The 12,293-nt window shown below is 39.1% G+C and overlaps 3 protein-coding genes across 5 annotated transcripts in view; all 3 read left to right on the top strand.

Annotated features, from left to right (window-relative positions):
- septin8a (septin 8a) overlaps positions 1–12,293 on the top strand; it is a 251,550-nt gene that overhangs the window by 134,506 nt on the left and 104,751 nt on the right. The window lies entirely within an intron of this gene.
- zcchc10 (zinc finger, CCHC domain containing 10) lies at positions 117–5,709 on the top strand. The gene is made up of 4 exons (XM_069718057.1): positions 117–201; positions 1,908–2,069; positions 2,827–2,868; positions 4,990–5,709. The coding sequence occupies exons 1-4, from the start codon at positions 161–163 to the stop codon at positions 5,231–5,233; spliced, it is 489 nt and encodes a 162-aa protein (XP_069574158.1). The 5' UTR covers positions 117–160; the 3' UTR covers positions 5,234–5,709.
- Positions 6,838–12,293, top strand: part of aff4 (AF4/FMR2 family, member 4) — a 31,783-nt gene continuing 26,327 nt past the window's right edge. For all 3 annotated transcript variants that reach the window (XM_069718268.1, XM_069718259.1, XM_069718252.1), the window contains exon 1: positions 6,838–7,178. The gene's annotated coding sequence lies outside the window, so the exon portion shown is untranslated. The remainder of the gene's footprint in view (positions 7,179–12,293) is intronic.

Below are 12,293 nucleotides of genomic sequence, written 5' to 3'. Positions count from 1 at the left end.
TCATCATCATCATCATCATCATCATCATCATAATTCGATGTTTTATGAAATGAATAGGTGCCGAATATCAATCTGACCAGTAGGGGCGCAAAATACATAAAGTTTGCCCGGAAATACGCAATTATCCGACACAAACGAAGAAGAAAAAGTAAACTGCAACATGGCGACTCCCATGCACAGAATAATAGCCAGGAGGCAAGCGTGAGTATGAATTAGTTAACGAAATATTACGGCGTCGTTTCCACGCTTGTGCGTCTTCAGTTGTCTTTTTTTAAATACAAATGATACTCGGCTCGTCGAGCTTCGGGCCGGACGTAGGAGGTGAATTGCGAACGCTGCCGGTTCTTAACGGGAGCTGTAACGCGCCACTGCCTTGTCTGTACAACACACGATATATAAAAATAAATAAATAACAATTAAAAAAATAAATAAATAAAAAGCATATATATGTATAGTTGTATGACTGTTTTCTGCGCTCAAGACTGTAGACAGCCTCTGAGGCCGTGGACGATACGTTTCCTATCACACTTATCAGTTTAGGTGGGATGTTGTTCACGTCACTGCAAAAAAAAAAAAAGAAAGAAAGAAGCTTGACGGGATTTTCACCATCAGAAATACTTCATTCATCCCCACAGGGAAATGGTGACGCTGCACTCGACTCTCACGTCTGCTCGGGGCAGAAAGAACTAAATCATTTTAAGAAGAAACGAGATAATAAATATACTTAGTATGCAGTCACTGGCGTGTGTAGTAAATACCGTAGTTAAAAACTAAAAATCATTGTGAAAGTGCGCAAATCCTTAAAAACTTTTTATAAGGCCGGTTTATCTATTGGCTCATCGTTTCCACATCAGATGCTCTTGAAGGAAGCGGTAAAGAGTTTGATGGCCGCCGGTAGGAATGACCTCCTTTATTCTGACCAGATGCACCATCAATATTAATGCTTAACAGGTGCACTGCTTTTCTGTTCACATTGTAATAAACAGTACATATGTAGTTTACCAGAGCAGGAAAGAAGAGTTTTAACACTCATGATAAAAGGAAAAAGTATGATTATGGTAAGACTGATCTGGTAAAATTGGTCTTGATAATTACTGCTGTGGTCAAAGAAACCAAACACAATTTAAATAGAAGTGATGATCCAATATTGAAATAATAAAGATAGATAGACACTAATGACAATTTCCACAGTTCAGTTTCAAAGGCAAAATGCTTACAAAAAAAAACAATGTTGGGCTGGTTCAGCTTTATGGTGGGTTTCTTACATTTTGACATTTGTGTAAAGCCACTGGCAATTATATCTGTCTTTTAAAAAGAGTTCTTCTGCCATTAGAAAAAAAAACTACAGTCTCTGTACATGACAAATGCAATGAGAATAACTTTCACATTCATCTGAAAATTAATTGTTATAGGCCCCTCAGGAAAATCATCATGCTAATGTCAAATTATTCAGCAGTTGATTTTACAGTGTGATTATTCCTAATTTGTTAGTTAATTTTCTGAGCTGAGGAACATTGAGCCCAAATTTGCATACTTTGTCTGACTGTTAGAAACAAGTTGTCATCTTTCTGCACCTTGGAAATTACTCGATTATTATTTTTGATTGCCAATTTTCCAGAACTGTAACCACTGATGTAATTTCCTCCAACTTTAACAAAGTAGTTTCGGTTGCCTGATTGTAGTAAACAGAAGGAAGATATGACGGAGCAATCAGGTAAACCGTTTAAGAATTCCCCGAACGTAGAGTGGTTGATTTAAAAATGTCGGCGAGCATTGATCGGGTTTAAACTTCAGCACCATCAGCTGCGAAGCTTCACTTTGGAAGAAGTCGTTCTTGAATTAACACTTGTCTGACAACAAAGAAATGCAGTGACGACGTTCACATCTGTCCGTTTTGTTACGTGCAGGGAGGCAAACAAGCAACATGTGCGTTGCCAGAAGTGCTTGGAGATGGGCCACTGGACTTACGAGTGCACGGGGAAGCGGAAATACGTGCACAGACCAACGAGAACAACTGAGATGAAAAAGAAACTCAAGGAGAATGAAAGCAAACCCCTCAGCATCACTGGGTAAAGTGTCTCCGTCGGCTCATATTTAGTTTGTGAGGTCCCTCTTCTCCCCTAAAATGCCCCCGTTTCTCACTCTTCTCTAAACTGTGTTCACTGTTTTCACCAATAAGCCAAAACATTAAAACCACTGGCAGGCGCAGGGAGTGGGACACGTGTCCCGGCGTTTCGGCTCGGTAATCAGAGAGACGCAAGTCACGAGCTTCCGATTGTGAAGAGAAGCTGATGTTTTAAATGTTGGCTTCGTAGTTTTCTGCTTGACTAAACGCTGTGGAATTAAGTGGCCGACCGGACTCGAATGATTTCCACGGTCGTCGTCCCAGTCGGTCGGGGAATTTGGCTCGTCGGAGGAGCAGTGACGGTGTCGAACTAAGATGAGACGTCATGTTGTGAGACACTGTTTGACGTGGAGAATTAAACACTAAGCAGTTTTTTTTTTTTTTTTTTTTAAAAAAGCTGCAAGTATTTTAAACCAGCCTAAGCACTCAGAGGGAAAGTGCTTTGTCTGGTTTGATGACAGTGTTCACTGTTCGTTCTTTATTTTAACTTTTTCCTAAAAGAAAAGCATCTGTCATGTGTAAAAAATAAAAGATGAGACACACACACACACACACACACACACACACACACACACACACACACACACACACACACACACACACTTATTCCTTCTTTATTACTCGGTGCCAGTTCAGTTGAAGCTCAGCTTATTTTTAAAATGGTTGTGATAACGTTTTTTTGGTTGTTTTTTTTCATGCAGACCAGGAATTGATGGCTCCAATGAGAAGAAAATTAAAAAGAAGTAAGTGGGTTGTATATTACAGCATATTTTGACAGTTTGAAATGTTTTGGCTCTGCACAACACCTGTTGGAATCTAAAGTAGTTACTAGAGGTGCACAGTTCGTATACAGTATATTTAAATATACTTTTAAAAAGTACCTTTGTTCTCACATTTTGTGGTGTGGGAAATGTAAGGTTTTATTAACAAAATTTCTATAATTTTGGACAAGTGGGACTTTATATTAATTTAATGTATTTTTATGGCTCGCCATTGGTGAAAGCTGTGGCCAGATGATTGATGTTTTCAGGTCATCCGTCGGTCCATCCGTCCCATTCTTATGAACACAATATCTCAGGAATGTTGAGGGAATTTTGTCAAATTTAGCACAAACATTCACTGAGACTTAAGGAGGCACTGATTAGAGTTTGGTATTTAAGGCTAAAGGTCACTGACCTGACAAAACTCATTTGTGGCCACAACCCAAGAACTCGTACTCTATTTATGACACCACTTAGATATGCTACAACTTTGTGTTCTACTGCAATCGGCGTTATTTGCCACATTACTTTAAGATATTCACTACTTATATGAGTCTGGACAGACATGGATATAAACTGCAACTTGAATGATTGACAGAGGTATTAACCACGAGGCGGTAATAGTATAAATAGTAATATAAATACAAATTTAATTTACTTTTTATTAGCAAGAATAATTTAAAAAAAATACATAATTGAAAGATTTGTTTCTTTTTTATTAAATTAGGTCAGGTTACTTCAGAAAACATCTATGAACTGGAAAAAGTAGACTCATTGTTCACAGAAATATGACACAACTGTGCCCTCTAGTGGACGTCCTTGATCACTGCAGGACACTGATCCAATTGCAATGGTGACGGTTTCTAATCCAGTACTATGTTAAATTTAACATTAGTCAAGTTGTATTTCGCTGAGGATATTTGTGTTTTGCTTTTCAAGGCTAGACTTTGTGGATAATTACATGCTGATCTTTAAAGACCATTTTCTCAGCCTAACTTGTGGGGTTGTAGGAAAAGCCCCGGTGTAATTAATATCATTCACAATGGCTATGTTCTATTACCCTGAATCAGCTAAATGAAACCTATCATTAATGTTATGATTTACATCTGTGCTTTTACTCCTGTCACATGTCTAATTGTCTTCTGTGAAAAATGCTAAGCACTACTTAACCCCCTACTCCTGACATCTGAGCACTCTTTGTTTCTTTATCATTCCCAAACGAATGACTCTTTTTCACAGCAGACATCTTTCTGACTTGCAAGAGAAGAAAGGGTGGAACTAATCATGTTAAAATGTCCGCTGTGCCAAAAGGTCCATTTAACTGAAGTTTCACACCACATTTTGCCCCTGGTCATGTGATACCAGCACCCCACAGTGCTGAAGACACTCACTTGTGTTATCTCAGGTTGATTATTAAGCTGTGGCTGTAACTACAAAAATATTTCAACAATGTTAAAAAAAAAAAACACAAAAAACCGGGTATTAGATTTTAAGGCTGCAACTAATGGTTATCATTATCAACTAATCTGTTGAGTATTTTCCCAATTAATTAATTACCAGTTTGGTATTTTAAGTGTCAGAAAAAGGTGAAAATATGCTTACGGATGCATTCAGTCAAGGAATATCTGAGGCTGGTGATAGTGGAAAAGGGGTACACGAGTTCAACAGATGAAGCCCCGATAGGCAAAATTAATATGATTCCTTTTCCTGTGACGTGACTGTACTAGTCTGTTCAGCATCCAAAGATAAACATCAGTAGAACATGTTCAGGTGATGTTTGTCACTATTTTAAAACAACCAAATCATTTTTTTTATTATAAAAACCTTGCAGATCAGCACTTGTAACATGGGAGACATTGTGTCGCTTCACCTTTAATGTCTGTAAACGGAGAAAAAATAAAGAAGAGTTAGCAGGGTATAAAACAGGGTATAAAACAGGTCAAAGTCATTGCGCACCTTTTCTTTGTGAAGTGACACCACAACAGCCACCCCGTAACATCTTGAGGGACGGTAGCAGGTACATAGTGAGACCTCAATGAGCCCAGATGCCGTTCACTTTGGTGTATTCATGTTTTCTGGTTGTGCTGTGCCACTTGCTCTCAGGGCAAAAGACTCCAGCGACAGCAGCAGTGATTCAGACGGCTCCTCCAGTGACTCATCGTCAGACAGCAGCGACTCCTCCAGCTCCTCTTCAGATGACAGCGACAGCAGCAGTGACAGCGGCGATGACAGCTCTTCCTCATCCTCCTCTTCCTCCTCCTCCTCTTCGTCCTCAGACAGCTCAGTCTCAGGGAGCAGCAGCGATTCAGATCAAGGACCTCCTAAGAAGAAGAAAAAGAAGAAATGAATATGTTTGAATGAGTGCGGATTTCTTGTTTGTATTTTTTTTTTTTTTTTCTAAATCCCATTACAGTTGGTTGGATCTGATTGGATATGACAGTTGCACAGATTTGTTCATAACGGACTAGGATGATCGGACGAGATATTTTTAGTTGGCCATCATATAATCCTCTAGTGTGATATTTTCTTAAGTTTGTTGTCTACTAAAGATGTAAACTCAAAACATCTGAGGAAATGAATGTGATCATTCCTGTTAAATTGTGATTTTGTACTTAGATATATTTTTAGTCAAGCTTAATCTGTACAGCGCACAACCTTTATAAAGCAACGCCATATCTGTAGAACTGAAAACACATGTGACCTTTTAAAGGCTACTGAAAGAAACCTATGTTTTGTTAAACTTCAAATTAATGTAAAAAGTCTTGTTGCTAGGAAATTGCTTTGTTTCACTGTAAAATAAACTTGGCTTGTTTTTCTTTTTAAGGCTTTTGAATTTTGCTTCTGTAAAAGGCTGGATTTTTCTAAAGTAAACCACATTATAATAACTTTACATATAAGAAATTGAGGATAAAATGGCAACACATTTTGGTAACTGGCTTGAAAATAGAATATTTTCAAAAACAGCCTCTCAGAGTCAAGCTATGTTGGTGGGCCTACCAGTTTAATATATATTGAAAATGTATTGACACTGTATTTCAATCATTAAACTACAAAGCTGAAAGTAGCTTTTAAGATTGAAAAGTCTTAAAAGATTCAAAGTAGCCCCAGATTATTGGCCAGTGTTTTAAATCAGGCCCTGGGCGATGATGATGAAGATGAATTTGAAAAGTGTCCATAAATCAAAGCACGCAGGTTTGCGTTTCAAAATGCTTGATCGAACATTATGTATCTTTTGGACATTATAACCTATGGGTTTTTGTCTGGGGAATTTTTATGCATGCTTTCCTTGGAGAAATAAGGTATCCAACATATACTAGAAATCATAAACATGAGTTGTAACACATTTAAATTGACTATTTATGGGGGGGAGAAACAACTTGGTTTAAGGCTATAGTTTAATTTTTTATTTTTTTTTACACCAAAGAAAGGCACCTGACATCTGAATTTATCAGTCAAGTTGTGTATTTAAAATTAGATTAGGCCATTAATCAGGGAACAATGAAACGCTCTCCGTGATTTCCGTCCTAAGCGTCAAGTGTGAGGAACCTGTGCGTCACGGAAGTGTTGCATTCAGGGTACGTAGGAAATACCCATATCTTTAAAAAACTGTCCACGCTGTTACCGTCCGACTACCGAGTAACAATTTAAATAGGCTCCTATATTTAACCTAACAACCTCACAATTATTTATATTCCTTAATTTGGAATCTGATAGGTCCGTTATCGCGATAAATAATTATATCTCGTTATATAAACTACGCCACCGGAAAAAAAAAAAAAAAACTAAGATCAGTAGTGTTTTCAAACGGTCTATCGTTGACACGGCTCCGTAAAAATCCCGTCTATTTATTTATTTTACCCTGTTATGTTTACAAAAGAAAAACTTTCCTGTCATGTTTACATGGTCAGGTGGTTGGATTCGCGATGTTTCCGACAGCCCGTGAAGGCGGCGCATCCATGCATTGAATCCTGTCTGTGGTACCTGCTTGGCTGCTTAACTTAGCTAGCAGTCTCCTTACCTATCAGTCACTTCTGTCAGGAGGAATATATAAAAAAAAAAAAAAAAAAAAAAAAACATGAACGAGAGGGAGAATGATTCCGTTTTGTTTTCCACTCGACGTCACGGTTGCGTTTTAAGGAGAAGATGAAGACCGTCCATTTGGTTTTAGCGTTTTAGCTTGTTATAAGCGTTTTGCTGAGTCCATTTTGCGTGTTAACTGGAAGTGGAAAAAGACAAAGAGAAAAGAGCTTTCCAATAGCTAGAATGGTTTGGGCCTAAAAAGAAGACAAGAGGTGAGGATGCCGAACCGACACGGCGGGTTTTACTTGGCGATTAATCGCACCGGGTGGTTATCCGACATTTGGAGTGAATGTTCGTTTCGATTTCCGCGAAAAAAATTCATGAATTTCAGAGCTAGCTGGCCGCTAGCCTTCAAAACGCTACTAGCCGGTTTGGCTTAGCTAACTAGTATGCTAAAAAAAAAAAAAAAAAAAAAGATCCAGGTAGTCCCGAAGAGGAGCGTGTTGGCCTCTTAAACGATTTGTTGTTGTTGTTGTTTTTTTTTGGTGTCAGGAAAACGCTAAAAAAATATATATATATATATATATATCTGAAGGATGGTTAAATGTGGGAAAAACTGAGGCTAACGTCGCAGTGATAGTGATCATGTTTTTGTTCCTGTAACTTAAAGCAGGTCATGACGTCCGATGTTTGTGTTTTCTGTTGTTGTTGTTGTTGTTGTTGTTGTTTTTAAAGCCGTGGTCGGCATCACTTAAACCGTGAACTAGTGCTGATAAGTACTTGAATGATAAAACAGAATTTGCTCCGGTTGTATTACAACGCAAATTACACCGTAATGTTTGCAGCTAAACTTCCATGAAATAAACTTAAATTTCCTCCCCCAAACTAAATTATTATTATTATTATTATTTTTGACTTGCTTGCAGTTTCTGCAGCAGACGACGGGACAACTGAACTAGTTACTCGGGAGGCCGAAGAGAGTCGTTTGTTACTCGCAGAAACTTTTGAGGCTCGCTGTTGTCCTCTTTGCACATTATGTGTCCTGCGTTTTATCGCGGTGGACGAGTCTCGGTGCCACTCCCAGCTGTTTCAAGTCAAAGTTATTTCTGTTGACTCTCAAAATTGACTACGAGAAGACGAGAAAGTAGCCCGTGTGTGTGTGTGTGTGTGTGTGTGCTTTGGTCCAAGCCAAGGGACAGCTGATACGCTTTTCTAGGAAGCCATTTTACGTGCCACAGTTGGGGGAAGGGCCAGAAAATGTACCATAAGTCCAGAGTTCCTCTCAACAGTTTTGTAATATCACAGGATACGCCTGCACACTTGAGGAGGATGGACTTGGAGACCCCGGGGACGAGGAAAACCCTGATTGGTGAAGATAGGGGAGCACCGAGGTCACGAACCCGTTTATGGCAGATTGCTGGGAACTGACACAACAACGATTGTCGTCAGGTGGTGGATGGAGTTGTGGTTGGGAGTTGTTTGTGAAGTGTACCGTCTACGGATGTGTTACTACAAGTGCGTTTTTTTTTTTTTTTTTTTTGATTTTCATGCGGTCATTACAGGAGTCATAACATCGCCTTCGTGTTAAATTAAGTCGGTGTAAACACCTCCTTACTGTCGGACCGTGATGTCAGCAGCACTATTTTCTAGTTTAAGACGCATTGCATATTCCAACTTGCGTTAAAGCGAGTAAATAGTTCAACTGAATTATCGTATGCCTCTCAAATGGAGTCACAGAAGGCAATTCACTTGTTTGACAATAGAAGAAAAAAAAAATTCAATATACTTCCATTGGAGTGGTAAAAGCAACTTGAAGCATAATGCCTTTGCCAAATTGCTTGAACGGCGTACTGTGACAGCAGTGTGTCAGAAACTTTAGTTGAAACATACGAGCTGCTTTGGTGATTAATCCGGCTGTGGTCCAGGGTTGGATCGAAGCCTCAATATCTGTATCCTAACTTTTTACATGAAATAACATTTTCCTCACTGAGAAATAATTAAAGATAAGTTTTGGATATTCAGGTGTCAGTTTAAACTGTTAAAATAGCTCAGTATGTTGCACACTGCTTTTTGTTGCAAAGTGGGACTGTGACTGCAGGATGGCCGGGTGTGATAGTTCTGGGTTAGGGTAACCACCGAAACAACTCGGGCAAGCTTAAGCGGACCAATGCAAAGAGTAAAGTTTGTCAACTCCCCGATGACAGCTTTGTTAAGTTGTAACATTACGAAGAAATTTAGTCATTACGCAACTGTAGTAAACAGCCTATTAGTAATGTGTAACTGCTCCCTGTGACGCAGCTCATTGTGAAATCCTCTTCACCTATTTAGGTTTTGGCCGGAAGCTATAGTATAACCGTTTCCTCTGTTGCCACGGCAAAGGGCAGATGCCCTGTCAAGATGTTATGGTGATTTGTTTTTCTGTTCCAGACAGAGCAGTGGGTGCATGTTTGCTTTGGCTTTGGCACATCTATTGTACAGTGCAGTTGTACTACAGTGTGGTTTTGCAAGCTGGATTTTTGGGAAGTGAGCAATGCCTAGTTTCAGGCTGTTCAACAACAACTCATTGTACAAGACTGTATGGCTGCCTTCCCAAAATTGAGGGTTACTTATATGAATTACACCAAAGGCTCCAGATTGCGTCTTTATCTTGTCTCATCAGCTTCATCTTTCTCTCCTTTTTGATGAATGAAGTAAATTAATGAAGCCACAAAGGAGTCGTCACTATTACGTGGTGTCTGTGTCTGCAGAGACGCAACTGCTTTTTAGCATTTACATTCCCCTCATTAACACCGTCCCAAAATAAGAGCTAAAAGTCTTCATCTTGCGGTCCGTAAGTTTACAGCCAAATATGATTTCCTGTACTAAGAAAAGCTTGTCGAGAGAAAGTTGTTTGAAGGCTCTTCCAGAGTCTGCCAGTTTAATTAGCCCCAAATCTAATCAGACATCAGCAGCTCTTTTTTTATCCCTCAGTACTGTTGCTCACACAGCAGAAAAATATGCTACTCACTGTGTCCTGACCTCGTGCATCTGTTCCTCCGCTTTTGTTCTCTAGGATGTGAGTTAAGCTCTCGTGGCCATATAGTCCTATGAAGGGGAAGCTCATTAAGGCCATTTCACTTCACAGATCTGGCATAGATCAGTGCTGTGATATACTGCTCCATCGCACTTGTTTTGAAATGGTACAATAACAGATTCAGTCATATTCTGTTGCATAAACCGTAATGCAATTTGTGGCAGTAGTATTTTCAAGGTTAAGTACATTGCAGGAAATAATGAATGGGTCAGTAACTTAAACGGTAAATATTCTTGAGTGTGATGGCTACAGAAGAAGTAGTTGTTATGAATTTAAGTAATAAGTTGACAGAACTTTTGTAATTAATGCACTCGTATTGCTAACTTAAGCACTAGGACTATTCTATTATTATTTCTATTATTATCTCATTGCTTCTGTATGCTGCTGTAGCAAAAAAATTTCCCCTCGGGGATTAATAAAGTAACTACCTACCTACTTGCAAACGTATGAATCAATGCAATTACATTTTTTATTCTGGGGCTGCAACTAACAACTTTTTTCATCAACAAATTATCTTTTAGATTAATCTTTTTATCTATAAAGTCATTAAACAATGAAAAAAAATTCCCTGTATACTTTCCCACAATCCAAAGTGACATCCAAAGTGACATCCTCAGATGTCTGACCAACCAGCCCGAACCCAATATTTATCTTACCGTGATGTATAGCAAAAAAAAAAATGCATGCAATATATTTGAGAAGCTGGCAACAGACAACTTTCCTTTGGAAAAAACCCCAAAACAACTCACTAATTCCTGATTCACTTATCAAAAATAACTGCGAAATCATTTTCACGTTGATCAGCTAATTGTTGCAGTTCTACTTTAATCACATTCGCCCACAAGAAATACTGTTCTGTGACCTGCAGAGGTTTGTTTTGAGGTTCAGAGCGGTACGCTGTAGGTTCTCCAGATAGACAGAAGTTTCAGCAACAGATCTTGTCTAGACTGTTCCCTGAGTAATAACACCTGTGACTGATGTATGGAAAATTACTCAGCGGGGCTGCAGTGTTGTTGTATGACCGGCACGTTGTTGCAGTAAAAGTTTGCGTGCTGCCTGCCGTTTTAATGGCCTCGGTTACGTTTCAGCGGGGTAGTTGTTCTTTCATGACGGAAAAACTAAGCGAATAAGGAACGGTTAATTGATGTCTTGGGTGGAGTGTTCATGTCGGTCAGTGTTAATGCTTCAGGTCTGATCGAACAAAGCGTAGCATAGATATGCATGACAGGCCAAGATGGGTTGTTTTAGCATGTGTTTTGCTCTTTATCGGCTACATAAATAACCAATGAATATTTATGAAATGCTAATGAAATGCTAGTATGTTAAATAGTTGACACTTTTTAATGTATAATCCAAGTTAAACTGCCATCAGTGACATATCCACAAAACTGCGGCTGGACATACCGAGTTAAAATGGGGTGCATGGTCCACTATAGTATGTTGAATCAGCCAAACCAGTGAAGAGGGTCTTGCAAAGAAGTAAAAGCCTCTTGACAAGCTTGGCGTGCATATTGAAGAGCTTGAATGACGCAGTTCCTCTGGAAACGTTGCCAAGATAATTGAGGGGTGTGTGACATGTTCCACTAACAATTTTGGCAGAAAAAGGACCCTGGGCATTGTGTTATCTGTGTCAGAGCTGAAAGTGAGAGCATTTACTTTCTGGGTTTGTCGGACAATAATTATCAATTCGAAACCCCCGAGGGCTTTTCAGGTGGTTGCTGTTTAGGTTTGTATGCTGTTTATCATGTTTACCACACGTCATAAGGCTGTTTTGAGAGATGAGCAAGATAGACAAGTTCAGTTTAGTAATGGAAAAGTTATTAATGTGAATCCTAATCTTCTCTACTCTAGCCTGATTTGATCATCTTGTCTGGAAGAAGACGTGGTCTTAAAGGAACATAGTGCCGTTTTCAAAATTAACATTGAGTTTGTGTGTTCATTGAGAACGATATACCTCTCACCTCTCGGTAATCAGGTTTGCTTGAATGTCAAACTTTTATAAAATCTCTAAATTAATAATGACGGAATAGTTTGTGAGCACACAACAGTCACAGCACTAGGCCCTGATTGGTAAGTGCTTAAGGCTCCCACTGAATCCAATAATGCCCGCCTGCTGTGTGGAGGCATTCCAGGCAGTGAGTCAGTTCAAAGGATGTAAGCATTTGTTTAGGGAACATGCCAATCAAGACTCTAGGCTTGTTTTCATATGCTAATTGGAGCTAATCTGAAGCCACGGAAATATCTTAGGGTTTTTTATTGAAGCAAGAATTTAAGACAACACATTTTGACATTTTCTTCCTTAAACATCTTTAGC

The sequence above is a fragment of the Brachyistius frenatus genome, unplaced genomic scaffold (genome assembly GCF_029030835.1).
Source record: "Brachyistius frenatus isolate BFR_SWC_R1_liver_20210118 unplaced genomic scaffold, ASM2903083v1 Contig_5, whole genome shotgun sequence".
Classification (NCBI taxonomy): domain Eukaryota; kingdom Metazoa; phylum Chordata; class Actinopteri; family Embiotocidae; genus Brachyistius; species Brachyistius frenatus.
Note: the sequence above shows the minus strand (reverse complement) of the source record. Positions and strands in the feature narration are given on the sequence as shown.

Coding starts and splice junctions, on each gene's coding strand:
- zcchc10 (XM_069718057.1), top strand. CDS start 161: ATGGCGACTCCCATGCACAGAATAATAGCCAGGAGGCAAGC. Junction 2,070..2,826: donor AAACCCCTCAGCATCACTGG/GTAAAGTGTCTC, acceptor TTTTTCATGCAG/ACCAGGAATTGATGGCTCCA. Junction 2,869..4,989: donor GAGAAGAAAATTAAAAAGAA/GTAAGTGGGTTG, acceptor ACTTGCTCTCAG/GGCAAAAGACTCCAGCGACA.